The sequence below is a fragment of the Anguilla rostrata genome, chromosome 12 (genome assembly GCF_018555375.3).
Source record: "Anguilla rostrata isolate EN2019 chromosome 12, ASM1855537v3, whole genome shotgun sequence".
Classification (NCBI taxonomy): Eukaryota; Metazoa; Chordata; class Actinopteri; order Anguilliformes; family Anguillidae; genus Anguilla; species Anguilla rostrata.
Window position 1 is genome coordinate 26,102,180 of NC_057944.1, and position 18,836 is coordinate 26,121,015.

Consider the following 18,836-nt stretch of genomic DNA (forward strand, 5'->3'; position numbering starts at 1 on the left):
TTAGTCAAGCGATACCACGTCACATTGGCATTGCCAGTAGAAACACCAGCCCAGCATTTCTGCTGCTCGATCCTCGTATCGTGACATGTAACGCTCGTAGTAATAATATGCAGGAAAGCTTAACAACTGAAACGAACTGCGCCTCCAAACTTCAATAAGTGTAACTAACGCCGGCTATCATAACCAGCCTGCATTAAGCTACAAAGACAGGGGACAAAAAGGCCTAATAGATACATCCGAGAGGCGGCGCGACAGGCTTCAAAGATATAACGTAATCGGGATAGAAACTATACAGCCAGGCGCAAGTTAAGGCAGCAGCGAAGAAACAAAAAAAAATCCATGTCACTCGCGGTATAGCCAACAATGAAGTGAGGGTGCTGAATACTTTGCTCATTCGGTTGTTCATTTTAGGTGAGCCTGGTAAGTTACTGCATTTGCGGTTTTCTTTGATTTGCCATTTGCGCTTCTGGTGTTGTGTTTGGTGTATCAATGAACCACAGTCCGGGTTTGATCGCCAGTGCTCCGTAGCGGTGTTGCTTTTTGCGTAACCGATTAATCATAGCGATGTATGGTCGCGTTAGCTAGCTAGCTAATGCTATCTGTGCCAACACAGTTTCCGGAAACGAAATGCCTGATTGATTATATTGAAGCTTGCTAACATTAAACTAACCAGCTACCCAGCTAACGTTACGAAGTGTGGAAAAGGTGCTCACAATATTTGAAAAACAACTTTGCTTTGAAACAGTGCTCTACGCATTTGAAGTGTAACGTTAGTTAATTGAGAAAATTATAGCACTAACTCGATGGTAAAGTTGGGTATGCTGACATAACGTTACACAGAATCGGTAGCTAACGGTTGCAAAGTAGCTAGCTAATTAACGAATATAGTATGTAGCCTTTGTGTGGATATAGGTCCATTAAACGCTTACTTAGTTGGCTAAACGGGCCACATACCAACTAAACTAGCGAACTGACTATATTTTGTGATGAAGAAAAATAATTGCACGTAACGGAACAGTAGCTAGTCGGATAACCTGTCGGCTAGCTTCTTGGGTTAACATAAAAACGGTGAACGTAAGAAGAGGCGCTGATGGTTATGTTTTTGTACATTCCACGCATTTTAGCTAACTGGTGCAGGCGATAGCTAGCACATAGTTGGTTAGCTGGAAGCTGGGTAAAATGTTGAGCTGTATGTTAGCTAATAAACAGCTTCAGAGTCAGTACCCCCAACACACACACGCGCTCGCACACACACGTACGTCCCTAGCGGTACCTTCACAGACACAAATGTTACCGCTTGCACTCGCAATTCATTTTTGCCTATGATTCGGTACACTGTGAGGAATGTTTATCCTATTTAATGTGTTCCAATATAGGGTTTTCTCCATGCTGGTGCTGCTGTATGATAGTCACTTTTACGAGTTAACACTGTTCCTGTGAGTCTCCTCTAGATAAGCCTTTCTGGACCCATTTCCACATGGTTGTCACTGTCTGCACTAAATCCACAGTTTAGGTATTTGATAATAAGTGACAAGATATACAATTTATCACAACACATATGTCTGGTTGGAGTGAGTGTTTCCTCTATTTTCATTAGAAAATTCACATCTCCACATCTCTGCTACCACCCCTGGATTTACATCTCTGCTTTTTATAAAAGCTTGCATTGACAGCAGTCTTCCCCTCCTGGAGCGGCAGAAGATCTGCCATCTGGCACACTAAGAAGCTGAGTTGGGGGTCTTGGCACGGTAGTGTGACAGAGCTGATATGAATAGTCTTTCTCTATTGCCAGTGATCAAAGAAAATTATGTGGTGGGGCTCCTTTGCACACAAGTAGTGTGCTTTTAGGGTTTTGATTCCACTGGCACATATTGCTAGTTTGAAGGGAGGTTGGCCCTGAGTACTCTGACAGTACTCTGAAAGTTGGCATGTTGTGGCATGTTAAAGCTATCTCCCCCCCCCCCCCCGCCCCCCCCCTCTCCCCACACACATTTTCATAGGCTGTGGTTATCTCAGTATCTTTTTTTGTTGTTGCAGTATACTGCCAGCGGTTGTTGTCTTTCTGATTTTTTTTTTTTTTTGATCGCAAAATATCTTTTGTTCTGATCGTCTGTGTCTTTATGTGTCTGTAGGTGGGAGGACCAAACAGGTGGAAGGGGAGGGGCATGAATGGCTGATGGACAGTGCTGACAGATGTACACTTCCAGGATGAAGTTGACCCACAGCAGGTTTATGCTCCTGCTGGTGCTGGCAGCAGTGCTGGCCATTGTGAGCTTCAGCCTTCAGTTCTGTGAGTAAAGCCTTTCGTCTGAATGACTATAAGCTCATAATCAAAGTGCCAGGACTCAAGAGTAATGCCTTCCTATTGTCCTGGCGAAGGTAACTTGCATGTCTGTACTAATCCACTTCTGAGACAAGTGGACTTTCTTGTTTGAATATGAATGGCTGTAATTATAATATCATAACCCTGTGCTAGACTCCTGTAAGAATGTTTTGCTACTCATTACTACCACTAAACCACCCTCATGCCTAGACTGAAGCTACATAGTTTATTCTCTAGGTCCTGTAGATATATGGAGATTTAGCCACCCAGAGGCAATTATAATTGGACACATGTTGAAGGAGAGCTCAAGCAATCCACATTATTTATCTTTCTATCTGACATCTAAAATAACCAAAAGTGTAACTGCAGAATGAGTTCAGACCACACTCTTAACACAGTTCATGTATTGCAAGTTACTTGCCGTGTATTGCAAAGAGTAGGGGGTCCTTTGCTGTCCTGCTAAATTTCCCAACCCTACTCTTAATTCACCGCCTAATCATCCTCAGTTTAAGTAGCTCAGTTGTCCCCTCCCTCTCCACCACTGCTGATGTGTGCTGAGTGTTAGGGTGTAAAATGTCTGCCGGGCTACACTTTGGTTGGGGTTGTGGAGAGTTTTCCTCCTTTCACTGTAAAGAGCAGAAATGTAAGGGCAGATGACAGGTGCCGATTTACTGCTTTGTATATCTAAAATCATACAAAAATGTATGAGGTTCCAAGCTGCCCAGGAGGAAGGGGATGTAATCAGTGAATCAGCCCTGGTTAGGTGATAAGTCATTATTAAAATATGCAAAAGGCAATTGGAATCCAAAATTTACCCCACATTTCTGTCTGCATAACAGAGTCTCCTAGCCACCACATTGTATGGGATGTCTTCAAAGACCCTATACAGTCACTTTTGTCTTGCATTTTAAATGTCCATGAAGCCACAAGATAAAGATGTATATCCAGTTTTTCCAAATTTTGAAACCAGAAAATAATTTCCTGTGGTAGATGTAAGATATTTAATGTCTAAATACGAGAGGGTGTAAATACTGAGAACAGGCCATTTAGGGTTACCATTTACCTGCACATTAAAAGTATCCAGCACTGCATCAAGCCTGGACATGAACATCCCAAGAGTCTCTGCCTCTACTGCATGACCTAGCATGACCATGCATTGACAACTCGCAGTGTTTAAAATGAATAAATTAATAATGTCCAAGTAACAGTAGCAACTCACCTGAACTATCTTTAATTCACTTTCTTTAATCCCTTTCATGAAATTAAAACTTCAGTGAGATCCTTTTTACTTGCTTAAAGGAGTACCATGGTGATTTTCACACTTTCTCTGTTTTATGTGCTATTTGCACAAGAGGCATTGAAGAAACACAATGAGCAAAGTATTAAATATGTCCGTTCTGTATTTTTGGAGAAATATGCGTTTTAAATTCATCGTCCCATTTTCAACCGGTTGAGAAAGTTGTCATTTTTCTACGTCACGAATACAGTAACCACTCCTATTTCCACGCCCCGTAAAGAAATCTGACAGGACACACCGTCCTGCTGTTCAGACAATGCAAATATTTGAATAACGTTATGTTCACTTAAATTAGAGTTCCTTTAGATTATTTCTGGTTATATTCATTTAGCTAGCTAGCTAGCTAACGTTAGCTAGCTAGGAGGTTTGCTTTCATAAGGCAATGTTATCGATAACGTTAGCTTGCTAGTTCGCTTTTATGAGGACGTTATAGTTGTGCTTTTATCTTAACTTGGCTAGCTAGATAGCAAAAATTGTAACTGGATACAAGTCAACGTCCTTACCTTAGCTATCTATCGATACTTGATATACTACTAAGCTAGCTAGCTTGTGAAAATTCAGTCTCCCAAAGAGAGCGCGTATCATGGGGGTAGCTATGGTAACGGTGAACGGTCTGTCAATCATAGCTAACTGACAGTTCTCATTACCACGCCCAGACGGTTCGGGTGAATTTTTATAGTGGGAAATTTAGGCTTAGAAAAATACGTTTTAAAGTACATTGAAATGACTGAAGAATAAAAAAAGTATGCACATTTGTTTTGTTGTTGCCTGAAGACAACTGGGAAGTGTCACGTTCAACCACCATGGTACTCCTTTAATATTTGAGGGATCTTTTTCATGTTCACATTTTTTCTTTTTCACGTTCACATTTTAAAAGATTTTAACACCTCTTTCTTGGACCAAACCAAAGTTCTTGACAAGGCCAAGTTTGGCCCTCAGATCATAGCTTGGTAATCCTTGAATTACGTTCAATGCAAAATTATGGAAATGGTCAAAATGATACAATAAAACATAACTCTAATCTTTGAGCAATGAATAAGCTGCTGTTATTGTCATAGCCTAATCCTTTTTAACTGCTCCTACTGTTCCAGAAAAAAAAATTAAATGAAGAAAGCCACCTGGAAAAGGGAGAATTAAAGTGTTCTAAAGATGATATTTTGGTACACAAAAAAAACATGGTGGAGTATGTCTTTGTAAACAGACCTTTCACCAGTTAGCTGATAGCAGTGAATATTTTCCTATAGCCCAGGTTTATAGCTTGTAAACGGTTCAGTAGAATAATGCAGTGGTGGGTTAGGAGAAAAATGGCGGCCCAAAGAACAAGCTTTGAAGAGCTACTGTGCTGGAACGTTTCTTCACTGCATGCAGAATAAATTATTATTTATCACGGGAAAAATCCAGTAAGACCAGTAAATATTCCTTATCTGTGAAACTAAATGTCAAGTTTTTGGTCTGTTTTTATTTGTTGGGCAAATGTGTATTTATATGTATCCACAAATGCAGAAACTTTTAAAATAGGCTAATGACAGATGATTCAATTAATTTCTACAAAAGCAATACTGGCTTCGATGCATGTCTGTTCTTTGTCGAAGACAGACTTGCTTATGTTTGACTTTATTTATGTAAAATGATTTTGTTTATGTAAAATTGAAAATCAGGCCACACAGTGTGTGGATCCTTTTTGCTGTGGTTCAGCAAAAATTTCCAAGCAGGTGTGAAAGGGGAAGGAGAGTTCATTTCTCAGAAGTACACACATTTCTGGGGGAAGGGATATCCGGTGGTTACTAATCAAACCAAGCCAGCAGACAGACCCAGGAGGGGAAAGAAGGAGGGAGAAAAGGCCACGGCAGGTCACAGGAACTGTGAACCCTGCAAAAGCTGCCAGTATTTTATACCAGCAGGTCCTCTCTCTCTAAATGCAGGCATCCCCATTTGGCATTTTTCCCAGTGTTAGAAGGATGGCAACCCACAGCCAGGCAGTATTGTGATTTATTGTTTTATAAATGCCACGCGGAACAATAGCAAATTAACTGCATACATTTTGTGTTCTGAAATGTTTCCTTTTTTATTGTAATGGTCACCAACCACTGAGGCTGTCATCTGGAGCTTTGGAAAAGCTTATTGTGTGTTGTCTGCAGTGTTTATTGAATGAATAAATCCCAGTATTCCAGGCCGGTTTTTCTGTATCACCCCTTATCTGCACTTGTGTGCATGAGAAAAGCAGTCAAAAATGGTGAGAAATGGTTTGGACCCCATGGGGCCTGGCGACCCAGATTTTAGGACTATGAATTAGGATACAACAGTCACACTAAATGCTGCACTGAGAGGACTAGGATGGAGCATTCAGCAGAATTAACATTTATCAGTCGTGCATTCACTACCTTGAAAGAGGCTGTCTGCATTGCGTTTACATTACTTATCCTGAGCAGCTTGCAAAACTAGGCCTAGGAAACGCCAGGCCTCAGAAAAGCAAACGCACGTCCTGGTTGCACATACTCAACGTGCGTTCTTACGTCCCTGTGGAGCTAATAAACCTGATACCTCAAGGAGGCGATCTAGGGCAGTTGTGAAAGCCTGAGCGGAAGACATTTACATTTATTTAGCAGACGCTTTTATCCAAAGTGGCGTACAAAAGTGCAGTCGCTTTGGATAAAAGAATGCACAATTCTAAGAAGACTGCATCATCCTGTCGTTGCCTGATTATAGCACCCCTCGCTGCAACGCTTGACACTGTAGCTCGCACTTGTGTTGCATTAATAGTTTCAGGTGACACATTTTAAAATGCAGCGACACGTGAAACCAACTTTCGTAGCTCGAAGCTATCTGCATTCACGTACTTGCGTAGGGTATGTTTCTGGCCTTAAACATTAGGCTGATTTGCAACCCATCCCTGGTGCGTGTTCCCAATTAACCAATAGGTGTGGCCCCAGATTGCCCCAATTTCCTCCCCCAGATAGAGCTCTGCCACAAGGTAAAATATAAAACATTTAAAAAATGAAAGACTCTTTTAGTCTGCACCCGCTTGTCTTGGTAATATAATTCTATAACAGCGCAGAATCTTGCTGGCTAATGTAAAATATTAATTAATTCATTCATTCATTCATTTTTTAATGATGAAATTATTTTCTTAATGGAAATTGCAGGGATGCCATGCAGCCAAATTGCAGAAACTTTCTGCTTCTTTCCTGTGCTCCTTGAGGGGTTCAAGGTCATTAGTTGCTCATAAGAAGCGTGCTGTTGCTCTACTGTGTATATGGAAGCTGAGAGTAGGTGTAAGGAATTCTCCATGCTTAGTTAATCTACCCACTCACTTAAAGAGCCCCTGTCACACTCCTATTCTCTGTTGCCTTTCTCTAAGGCCTGTCATAATCACAAACAGGGCATCAGCTCTGCTGTAAGCTAACCAGCATGACTCTAATCTGAATCTTTCTAATTTCTTTCTTTTTAGTGTATTACTGTAGCATTGATTTGATTGTGGGAGAGGCTCAATAACTTTAAAACTGTGAAATAAGTAGGGAGATCAGTCTGCCTCCTTCACAGAGTGGCTGCAGTGCAGATTATAGTTGCCAGTGCTGATCCTGGATCAGTGTTACATAGTGTGTTCAAGTGCAGCACTGTACAAGTTTCACCCCGCTAATGATAATACCCCCTCCCTCTGAGACCCAGGACACGGCCCTTGAGAGTCAATCTGTGAAGACTGCTATGACATGAAAAGACCGCCGTCACTGCTACTGTAATGAGCACAGGGCCAGCTAATGAGTGTGCTCGTTAGCAAGGAGCATTTCTATCGCATTGGCAGCTTAGAACTGCTGGAGCGCGCAGTAAGGGCTGTCTGTCCTGTTTGAGTAGAGAGCTGTTTGAAGTCTCTGTTTGCAGGCTTTATTTGGATTGTGTGGGAGTGTGTGTGTGTGCACCCTCCGCCTCCACCCACCTACATGCACAGCGTTGAAGTGCTCCCCCCTAACACATCTTTAAAAAACACTCTAATTATGGAGGATGTGTTTTCATACTCTTTGAAGGGAAAGCAGGAGACAGACAGCATAAAAGAGCTTGTGTTAGTATCATTAAGGCAGCTTCGTTCGCATGTAATGTGCCAAAGACTTAGGCTGAAAGTTGGCCTATTTCTGAATATGCAGTCATTTGAAATGAGGTAAATGTGAAACTAAGACTGTAGGACCATGCGCATTTGCTTGCTGAAAGCGGGGCGGTCAGTTGAATGGGTGGGTCATCCCTAAACGCAGGTGCGCGGTGCAGGTGAGTCAGGGCTAAAATACACTTTACAGTGTTGACGCTGGGCCTCCTCAGGCACAGGTCCTTTGGCGAAGTGAAGAGCACGTTCACTGGCCCAGAGGTTGTGGTGCAAGTTTAACAGTGTAACTCTGTGCACTGTGGGTTTAGCAGTGTGTCAGTGGAACAGTACTATGTCCACAGGAGAAAGGGCTCTTTATAGTCTGCAGGGGCTCAGCGCAGGCTCTGATTGGTCCAGGCCAGCAGGCTGGTGTGAGCAGAGCTCAGGGTGGTGGAGGAGAGGGAGGTTAGAGCAGTTAGTGTGCAGCGGGCGTCTGTTCTCAGCACAGGGTGAAGAATGCTCTCCTTCTCTCCTCTGCTTCTGCTGCTGCTCAGCGGTGAGTCTCTCTCACCTGCATCCACAATCCATTCAGTCATCATCCATTTGGGCTTTTAACTGAAATATGGATGTATTACACATATGCTTATTTTAACTGCAGTACGGATGGATTACATTTACATTTAACGTAGATATTTATGGGTTGTACATACAGTATTTATTTTAACAAATATGGTTGGATTACACATACATTTATTTATTTGAACTGAAATATGGATGGACTACACATACATTCATGCGTGCGTTTAGCTGATGATCCTGTCCTTATACTCCTGTCAGATTTTTCTTTTGACATATGCTTATTTTGTGTGTGTGTGTGTGGGTGGGTGGGTGTTTGTGTTTGAGTGTACACGCGTGTTATGAACATACATTTAGACTGTAAAGTCATTGAGGATCTGGGGTCATTTTGATGGATGGATGTAGAGGGCTCCAGTGCCCTCCACAATTGCCAAAAACGATAAAGGAGCCTCAGTGTGTCCCCTCTGCAGGACTTAGCAGTGCTTGTGATCTAATGGTTTTGTTTGTGTTTGGCTGCATAGAACTGTTGTGATTAACCAAATTCGCTATGCTTCCTTGTTTATTGTCATATTAAATTGTAGCTGAGGAGGTTATGTACAGGTTATGGCAGTTATGGTATCATGGTAATTGAAATCTACTGGAAAACTTCATGTTCTGACTTAATGTGTGTGTCCAATAGTTTCACTTTCCAGTGCTAATTCTGTACATTTTCTGTCCCCGTCCCTCCCAAACACACACACACACACACACACTCACACACTCTGATGGCCAGTGAAAGACATCCTGCGGCCCCCCCACTGTTTCCTGTTGAAAACGGCCCTGTTTTATTCACACTGTTAGCATTGTGATGCCTTCAGGGAGGGGGAGTTGCCAAGGAAAGTTTGAGAAGCATCCTGCTCTGCCTGTTTAAGCTGTGCAAGGAACATCTTGCCCTCAAATTGCAAATAGCAGTGCTTCTGTGGGACGGAGGGACGGGAGGGATGGGGGGCACAGTGCCCTGCCAAGCGCACCCTGTGGTGTTCCACATTCCCTGGCTTCTCTTAATGGGCACCGGAGGCATTCCCACAGCCCTGTGTCCCCATAAGGCTGCTGCCTGCCCGCACGCCTCCTCACTGGCAAGCACACATTCTAATGAAAGGTTTGGAATTGGATTCAGATGCAGGCCAGCTCCTGGTGTTCCCAAGGGAAAGTGTGTGTGTGCGTGTGTGAATGTGTATGTCTGTGGGTGGTGGGTGCCTGTGTTTGAGTGTGTAAGTGCGTGCGTGTGCGCATATGTGCATGGTTGTGTGAAGTTGTAGTTTCTTTGGAAGAACAGAGATCTTTTTATTCCTCTAGAAACAGCACAGTGACTGAGGAATGACTCTTGCAAGAAGAGTCTCTCACAGCCTCGCTTTTAACCGTTTTCCATGAAAAGTTTATCCCGGCGACTTTAGGAATTTAAAAAAAACCCTGCACATCTGAACTGTGTTCCCCAGTTTGATCAAGTCCACCTTTAAAACGATTAATAGAGTGTGATTCCTAATCTTAAAGACTTGTTTAGACCGTAATCACTGCTCTGTACTGTATGTGAGTGGTGTGTTTTGTTCTTCAGTGCACCTCATTCCCACTACCCCAGTGAGTGAGGACAGGCCACAGGGGAAGAGCCGAAAGAGGGTGATCCCCATCCCACACACTGAGCCCCCCGAACCAGACCCCATCTACGAGGCCTACGCCTACTGCAACATCCCCAACCGCTCAGAGCAAGGTTGGGAAGGTAAGGGCTTCTGCAGCTCCTCCCTTAATGCACCCCAGACATCCATTTAATATACCCTAGACACCCACTTACTGCATCTGAAACACTGAATTATTGCATGCCTAAACACCCACTTATTGCACCCCAAACACCAGTTAATGCATCGCAAACCCCTTACTTAATGAACCCCCAAGTCCCCACTAAATGATTCCTAGTGCACTCAACTGTTATGACAGTTATAACAGATGCATAATTGTTTTATTATTCACTTCAGGTCATCATTTTCCTCAAAAGAATAATGACATCATCACACCTGTATTAAAACTAGTGAATAAAGACACTGTCACACCTTTATTAAAATTGAAAATAAGAACATCAAACCTGTGTATAATGTCATCACACCTGTATTAAAACTAGTTTATTAAAAATTCATTTTAATTATTAAAATTTAGTGCAGAATTTATTGTTTAAATCTACTGGATCCTGAATCAGTTTAAAGGAAATAAAATGATGCTAAATTTTATTTTTGTGCAAGGTATTCTGGTAACTATGGCTGGCGTAAGAAATCAGACTGCCTCAACTGCAGGATTTAAATCCATTTAGAAGCACTTTTTTCAAAACGTTTAAAAAAATATATTGAATCTTACTTGCTTTGTTCTGTTTTTATCCTGTGTTGTGGAGTTTGTTTTGGGAATATATTCCTCAATAGTCTTACTGTCTCTTTGCTTAAGGATTAAATAGATACAATACTATAGAAGTGTAGTGCATTAAAATAAATGAGTACATTTGTGGCCAAAAGTATTTGAAATTTCAAGGGATGTTTTATCAACATAATATCCGTTAACAAGACCATGCTTGTTTTCAACACAGTTTATTAAAATATAGTAGCTGTAGACCTGTACAGACCTTCTCTTGTTCTGAATAAGAAGAGCATCCATTTTAAACATAAACCTGGATTTCTGACCAGGGTCCCCAAGGCCTTCATGGTTTTGAAGTGGGGTGGCTTTGAATGCTTACGCTTTCTTGTTTGAACGTGGTAATAAAGGAATGGTGAAGTTACGGTGCGCTGTATTATGGTGCCGAATGACGGTTATGAAATTACAGACGATCCATTGAGAATAGAAATGCTTGGTACCATGGAGATAGACGTAGCGGTAATGACAGTGTAATGATTGAGCGTGTTTTTCTGCGTTATAGAATGATGTCATCGTCCTTATTGTCCTTCCTCCTCCAACAGGACATGGTCCCGCCGGTTATAAGCTGCTCTCTGTACAGGTGATGATTCGCCATGGCGACAGATACCCACTCTATGCCATTCCAAAGACCAAAAGACCTGCTATTGACTGCACACTGGCACCTCACAGGTGAGTCACATCCTGCCCTTGCACAGTCACCCTTGGGGCGACATAGCTCAGGAGGTAAGAGTGGTTGTCTGGCAATCGGAGGGATGCTGGTTCGGTCCTCCGCCCTGGGCATGTCGAAGTGTCCCAGAGCAAGACACCTAACCCCTAATTGCTCCCAATGAGCTGATTGGTACCTTGCATGGCAGCCGCTCACCGTTGGTGTGTGAGTGTGTGTGTGAGTGGGTGAATGAGAGGCATCAATTGTAAAGCTTTGAATAAAAGCGCTACATAAATGCATTTACCAGTGCAAACTGGCCGATCTGTATCCCGGTGCTGAAATGTTGGTGGCAGTGGTTCAGTCATCGGTGTTTATTCTGTTTATGGGAGTTTGTTCAGTATCCATATCTGAACAAAATGCTGTGCAAAGAAGCCTTCAGGCCCACAGACGCAGTGCTAATTTAAACAACAAACTTTAATTTAGATTTAGTCGCATTTTGGTTATGTATTGTTCGTTCTAGTCTAATTTTAGACAACAGTAGTTTCAATCCACACAAAAAAAGTTTTAGTATGATTCTAATTTTTTTTACAATTTTCTTACAAATTATTTTCTGACCGAACTGTTACAATCATCATAATTTCTTCCAGGAATAATTTAGAATAATACAAAGAATAAAAGGAAAAATGAATAGACTGTTATGCAGAAAATATTAAGTCAAATCCACAGTGCCTTAGACAAACATCAAACACCCATCAGCTTCACGTCGGCTGGTTCCAGACAGACATACAAGCCACAGGGTGCTTAACGTCAGGCCAACCAGGGAACCGCTACCCTTACTGTAATTTCTCTCATTTGTGTGCCAGTCCTGTGGTTGTTCACAGGCTTCAGTGTCTGATGTTTGCTGTTTGCAGGGCAGCTTATCTGAATGTGAATGGTCACAGCTGGGCTTTTAGCTGCACCATTGGAGTACCTCAGCACACTGTCCCGTCCCCATCGCCCCCTGTAGTGGCTCTTTCAAACCATACTGACTCATTCAGAGCAATTTGTGAAATGGAAAATCAAGTTTATGTGCAAGGTATAGTGGCATTGGAGACTGGAAGAGAGGAATCTTTACATAAACACCCTCATATCTGGAGTTTCAGGGGATTTCCACATTTCAAAGCAGAATTTAGAGAACAGATGTGAATAAACTCAATAAACACTTACATTAACTAGAAGATGGCACTTCGCAGCACACATACCTCCACCTACAGTGTGCCGTTGTCAAGATATGCCAGATACACATGTTGGATATTCACCAAAAGTGAATCATTTCTTCAGTGCTCTTCACAACATGGGTGTATCTCAAATCAAGCTTGTTTTAAATTGTATGTACAGTATTAAGCTGCATTCTTGTCTAGCTGGATTGGTACACAGGAGCAACGCCTCAATGGAAGCAGATTTTCTGGTTTTCCTGCCATTTCACATTTGAGGCTTTGAATAGTGAACCGATGTTCACAGTGGCTGAGGTTATATGGTATATAACATTCAGAGCCACTGCGTGCAGAGTGGAACATACTATGCTCTTGGCAGCAGTACAACAAAAGGCCTGCTTCACACGAAAATCCACATTTTATGTCAAAATCTCGTGGCCCATCTGTTTGAAGCATTTTTCATGTCAAGGTGGAGATAAGGTCATGATGGACTGCTGCATTTGTTCTGTTTCATTAACTGGTCTGGAGTTAGTTGCAGTGTGGGTTGTGGGTTAGTTGCAGTGTGGGTTGTGGGTTAGTTGTAGTGTGGGTTGTGGGTTAGTTGCAGTGTGGGCTGTGGGTTAGTTGCAGTGTGGGTTGTGGGTTAGTTGCAGTGTGGGTTGTGGGTTAGTTGTAGTGTGGGTTGTGGGTTAGTTGCAGTGTGGGTTGTGGGTTAGTTGTAGTGTGGGTTGTGGGTTAGTTGTAGTGTGGGTTGTGGGTTAGTTGCAGTGTGGGTTGTGGGTTAGTTGTAGTGTGGGCTGTGGGTTAATACGTTTTTTACTGTGCAATGTGCTGTGTTAATGATGGTGTTAAAGATAGTGTAATGAGCGCGATGTTAATGCCAGTGTTATGCGTATTGTGTTAATGATTAATGAGCGCGATGTTAATGCCAGTGTTATGCGTATTGTGTTAATGACAGTGATGACAGTGGTAATGACTGTTTGAGCTCTTTGTGCTTTCTCTGATTTTTTTTTTTACAGGAAGCCATCACATCCGCAGCTGGGGGCGTTCATCAGGCACATGTCTCATGGGGGGCGTGGCCACTGGGACGCGACGCTGGGCGCTCTGCCCCGCCTCCCCAGCCACAGCGTCTGTGAGATGGGAGAGCTCACACAGACCGGTAAACATCACAGAACTGCCCCTGTCCGACAGTCACTTACACTGACATCACTGCCTCTGTCAGTCATTTACACTAACACCACTTCCTCTGTCATTTACACTAACACCACTGTCAGTCTGTCTTTTACACTAACATCACATTCCAGATTAGATTTTATTTTATTTTTTTAAAAGGTGAAGACTCTACCTGTGAGATAATGACTCTAATTATGCTGCTCTCTGTCTCCCTCTTCAGGCGTGGTGCAGCACTTGCAGAACGGTCAGACCCTACGCAGCACCTACATCAAGCGTCACAAGCTGCTGCCGCCGGACCAGTCGGGCTGGCAGCTGTACATGGAGTCGACGGGGAAGAGCCGCACCCTGCAGAGCGGCCTGGCGCTGCTGTTCGGCCTGGTGCCGGACTTTGACTGGGCGCGGCTGAGCGTGCGGCACCAGTGGAACACGCTGTTCTGCGGCAGCGCCTGCGACTGCCCCATGAGGGGCCGCTACCTGGAGGAGGAGCAGCGGCGGCAGTACCGGCTGCGGGTGGCCGACGCCCTGCTGGACCGCACCTACGCGGACATGGCCCGGACGGTGGGCGTGGCCCCGCGCCAGCTCCGCGCGGCCAACCCCATCGACTCGCTGCTCTGCCACTTCTGCCACAACCTGAGCTTCCCGTGCGCGGAGCAGGGCTGCATCTCGCCGGCGCAGTTCTCCGTCATCAAGCGGCAGCAGATGGAGGACGAGCGGGACCGGCGGCAGCGCGGGCTCTACCTGCGCTACGCCCTGCTGGCCGCGCACCCCTTCCTGAACCGCACGGCGGCCCGCATGCAGCGCGCGGCGCTGGGCCACAGGGAGGAGCCCTTCGCCCTGTACTCCGCGCACGACGTCACCGTGGCGCCCGTGCTGAGCGCGCTCGGCCTGGCGGAGGCGCGCTTCCCGCGCTTCGCCGCGCGCCTGGCGTTCGAGCTCTGGCTGCGCGGGGAGGGGGGAGGGGGGGGGGCGCGCTGGGACGGGGGAGCGGGGGCGTCGCACGGGGGGCTGTACGTGCGCGTCCTGTACAACGGCGAGGACGTCACCTTCCACACCAGCTTCTGCCGCGCCCACGACCGCACCTCCGCCCAGCCCCTCTGCCCCTTCGCCAACTTCCTGTCGTTCGTGCACAGGGACATGTTCAGCCCCCTCAACAGCACCAGCTACCATGACGCCTGCCATCGACGCAACATGTAGGAGGAATAAGTGTGTGTGTGTGTGTGTTAGAGTGGCAGCAAACTTTGACACAGCTGAAGGTTTTTATTTCCTAGTGGTTTTAGTTGATATAAGGGTAGGGGCACCAGTGCACTAATGTGATTCACTGCAACATTGCAATTTTTGGAAAAGGAACACAAACACAGTTACCCATAGAGCCCTATGCCCTTCAGATCAGATTTTCTTTCAGGAAGTTCTGTGACTTTCCCAACTCTTGTAATTCTTTTGAAATGGAGGCTGTTTAAATTTCTGTTTAATAGAATCCATACAACTTTCTATGTTCTGCATATACTGTGGTGTTAACAACTACAGTATTGTTAATTATTTCTTGTTTGTGATTTAAGTATTTATAAAATAGATGCCTATTCAATGCAATTAAGGGCAATTAGCTCCTTATACCATAATATTTTGCATTTGAAGATAACTTGTCTTTGATCTAAACTTACCAAAACAAATAGTTTGCTGCACAAAAATAGGCTTTGGTAGATTTGTGTTTTTCATGATTACATTTTGCCAGAGTAGTGATAGTATTATGTCATTCCCACTGTTGAAAAATGGCAGGTCCTTAAAAATGTCTTAAAAAATGTTGCATCGTCATTTCGGAGCTTCAGTGGTTTACCAGTTACCTCTCCCACCTTTTCTGTGTTCTGATTGGAGGACCACACTGCTGGTTGCTAGGAAACCGAACAGCCAATAGCTTAATCAGGACAAAAATGAATGAACCTTAAAATGGTACTCTGAGCCATTTAAATGATTCCATGTGAAAAGTGTGCTTTCTGGGTAGTCGCTAACTGAATAACAAATGACCTGCTGCTCAGAAGATGCTAATATTATTGCATTTGGCTGAATTCAGGAAGGATGTAATGTTAGTCTAAATAAAATGAAGTCTACCTCTCAAACCACCCCCCACACAAACCCTAAGACAAACAAAACACTAATGCGTAAAAAAAAAATGAAACGAATCCATGATCTAAAAACAAGATCTGAGGAGCTTTGCTTTGTCAACCCATAACATCCTGCGTAGACCTGTGCAGGTTTGGAGAACGGTGCTGTGCAATATATTGCTGAGTTTAAAATGGTAACCTTTCACATCTGGTTTAGAGCTGAGAGGTGATTCGACAGCTTGGCTGTACCCATCTCTCTCCCATACATAATTACAAGAATCATATTTCAGAATTATTATCAAGTAAAACAGTTCAGTAAGCTGCCCCACACTCCAGTAGACAGTGTGTGTAAATGGTAAATAAAATGTGTTCTGCTTTTAAACGCACAGGTTAAATGGAGCAATAAGCACAGAATGTTGCTGAGCTATACTTATGGAGATAGGCAGCAGAATATTTACATTCATTGTAACTGGGGTGCTGGATTCATTACACGTGCTCTTTTCTATTCTGGGAATTTTTTTCACAGCAGTAGAGTTTTTATAGGTTTTTTTTTTAAACTAAAAATGGTGCTTGAGACCAATAAAAAAAAGAATGTTGCAGACTCTAGTTTTTTTACCAAGCGCTTGCTAGAACAGTAGAGTGAGTACATCATTTGTTTCAACACTAGAATAAGAAAGAACATTATTGTGGCTTTTCATTGTGCCTGTGCTCAGCGTAGTGTGTATTATTATGCTGCCAGACGCCCCAGAGGGGGAGTAATGTAGAGGATATTGTTATACTGTTTGGTCAGTTGATTCATGGTTTCTGAACTGCAGACGGTCTGATTCACTGGTGCTGCCCTCCAATTACTCAGCAACCCCTCCCTGTCCAATCATGGGTTTGCTGCACACTGTTGTGATTGGTCCTGCATGGCCTGTTCACTACAGTGCTCTGCATGTGCTCATGGAAGTACCAGGGCCTGGCTTCCTGTACAGATCATGGTCATGAAATCATGGCACCCTTTGGAGATCAGTAAATCTAACGAATTGGACATTGTGGTTTATTGAATTTGAGGTGTTTCTTGAAATCGTACCGATACATCCCATAGGAGCAGACGATCTCTGATGTGGCTCTGGAGGGTTCAGCACAACCCTCTTATCACAAAGAGTGCATTAGGGGCTAAAAGATCCGATCGGTAAAGCACAGGTTTGCAGCATATGTTTGAGCCTGGGCCGTTGAGAGAAAGCCTTAGAGGGACGTACCTGGCTTTATTTTCTTGGGTGAAGTAGGATACTCTGAGCCAGATTACCCTGGTTACTGTTGCATCAGTCCCACACCCCCACCCCCGAAGTATGCCAGCTAGGCCACTACGATGGTGCTAGCCCTCCAGTAGTACCCTGGGGCCTGTAGTGTGGAGAGCCCTTGCTGGTTGGCATGGAGACAGAGTCCCCATCTCTGATAGACACATCAACCAAACCACTTGATGGAATGCAGGTTTTACCATCAGAAAAAGTATACTTTCCTATTGTATAGTTGAAGTTGCTGCTCTATGCTGCATGTTCTCCTTACTAAATGCTCAGTCAGGGCCTCCCATAACAGGAGAGGGAATGTTCCAGAGTTTGTGCCCTTTGCTGACATTCAGTACTTGTCACCAAGAGGCCCAGATCAATCATTAGAAATGAACTTATTTTAAAGGCTTATTTTTGAGTGCATGACGTGTTTTTAATTGGTCCTTTTAACTTGTCCCATGGTTGCATCCCGGTTGCACAGAAAGTGGCTTCCTGCTGATATAATTCCATTGCATTCCGACTTGTAGTGTGCATGTGAACTTGCCACACATGAAATGTAACAAGTGTATTTATTTGGCAAGACTGTCAACTGTAATGACATTCAAAAGCCCTCCCCAAACACTAATTTCACCAAATCCACCAAGCAGTAATTTCTATTGCTGTGCTTATCTATGCTCTCTGCCTGCTATGACTAAAGCCCTCTTCATACAGGAGTCCATTACCTTTCACCTAATAATGCTGTGTCTCACCTGTACTTTATGAAGATCCAACATGGTTCAAAAATGACCAGTAATTGGGTTCATAGTTTGTAACGGTGCGCAGAATTTTATACTTGCAACGGTGTGTGTGGTATGCTCACTTTGTGATGGTACTGCTGTTCAGCTTTAGTAATAGTGAAAGGGAAGGTTATTTCTGTTTTATAAATAGGACTTTTTGTTTGTTTCTCACTACAAAGTACAAATTTCCAGAGCAGCTTCTGGAATATTTTACCTCTGAAAAATAACGACTGAATAGAGTTCGCAAAATCAGGTGGCTCTGGGGATAGATTGAATTGTACAGTGTGTAAAGATTCCTCAAATAGTATTTTACCTGGATATATTTAATTATGACTTAATATTTATTATCATTAGGATTTAATTCTGCAAGTGCAAATTATTTTATTGCACTGTAATGTCTGTAATTTTTTTTAAACAACCCGTTTGTAAAAGTGACTGATTTCGAGTTGAGAAATATGTGTATAGCAGTTTATATTCAGGCAAATTTGTCATTAAATAAGCCTGTTGTAAATGACTGTTTAACAAATGTCTTTTTTTCATGTGGTCCCATCTGTAATGATGTATTTGCATATTCCACTCTGGTCAAGTACTGTGCAGTCATGTTGCACCACCAGATATTTGGTGAATTTCATTTTCCACTCCACATAAAGATTTAGTATCCCTGCATGAAATTCACTGTGTGAAATGCTCACAAACCTAGTCATATTTTGTCAACAACAAAAAAGCTGGATTTGGTAGATATACATTTTTGATTGGCTCATTATCTGGTGTGAACCTGAAGCAAGTTTGCTTTTCCTCAAAAAATGAATTTATCCCATCAGTTATCATAAGGATGCTGTAATTAAATTTCCTAACAAGTAAAATAGGAGGGAAAAAGTATGCCGTCGCTAAATTGCATGGACACACACACACACTACAGTAGGGCTGTTTCCAATGTCATTTTTCTCCAGTTGAACCCTGAACTGTTCATTTTAGTAAGATTCTGAACAAGA

General features: G+C 43.3%; 1 protein-coding gene across 4 annotated transcripts; it reads left to right on the plus strand.

Moving 5' to 3' along the window:
- pxylp1 (2-phosphoxylose phosphatase 1) lies at positions 1-18,358 on the plus strand. 4 transcript variants are annotated; one of them, XM_064302591.1, is made up of 6 exons: positions 1-420; positions 2,133-2,290; positions 9,857-10,018; positions 11,235-11,361; positions 13,551-13,690; positions 13,925-18,358. In XM_064302591.1, exons 2-6 carry the CDS (start codon positions 2,194-2,196, stop codon positions 14,896-14,898), a joined length of 1,500 nt encoding a protein of 499 aa, XP_064158661.1. In that variant the 5' UTR covers positions 1-420; positions 2,133-2,193; the 3' UTR covers positions 14,899-18,358. The 4 variants fall into 4 exon arrangements, with proteins under 4 accessions (XP_064158661.1, XP_064158662.1, XP_064158663.1 ...); XM_064302592.1 differs by having other exon boundaries at positions 1-411; XM_064302593.1 differs by lacking the exon at positions 1-420 and adding an exon at positions 1,600-1,748.
- The last annotated feature ends 478 nt before the right edge of the window (positions 18,359-18,836 follow it).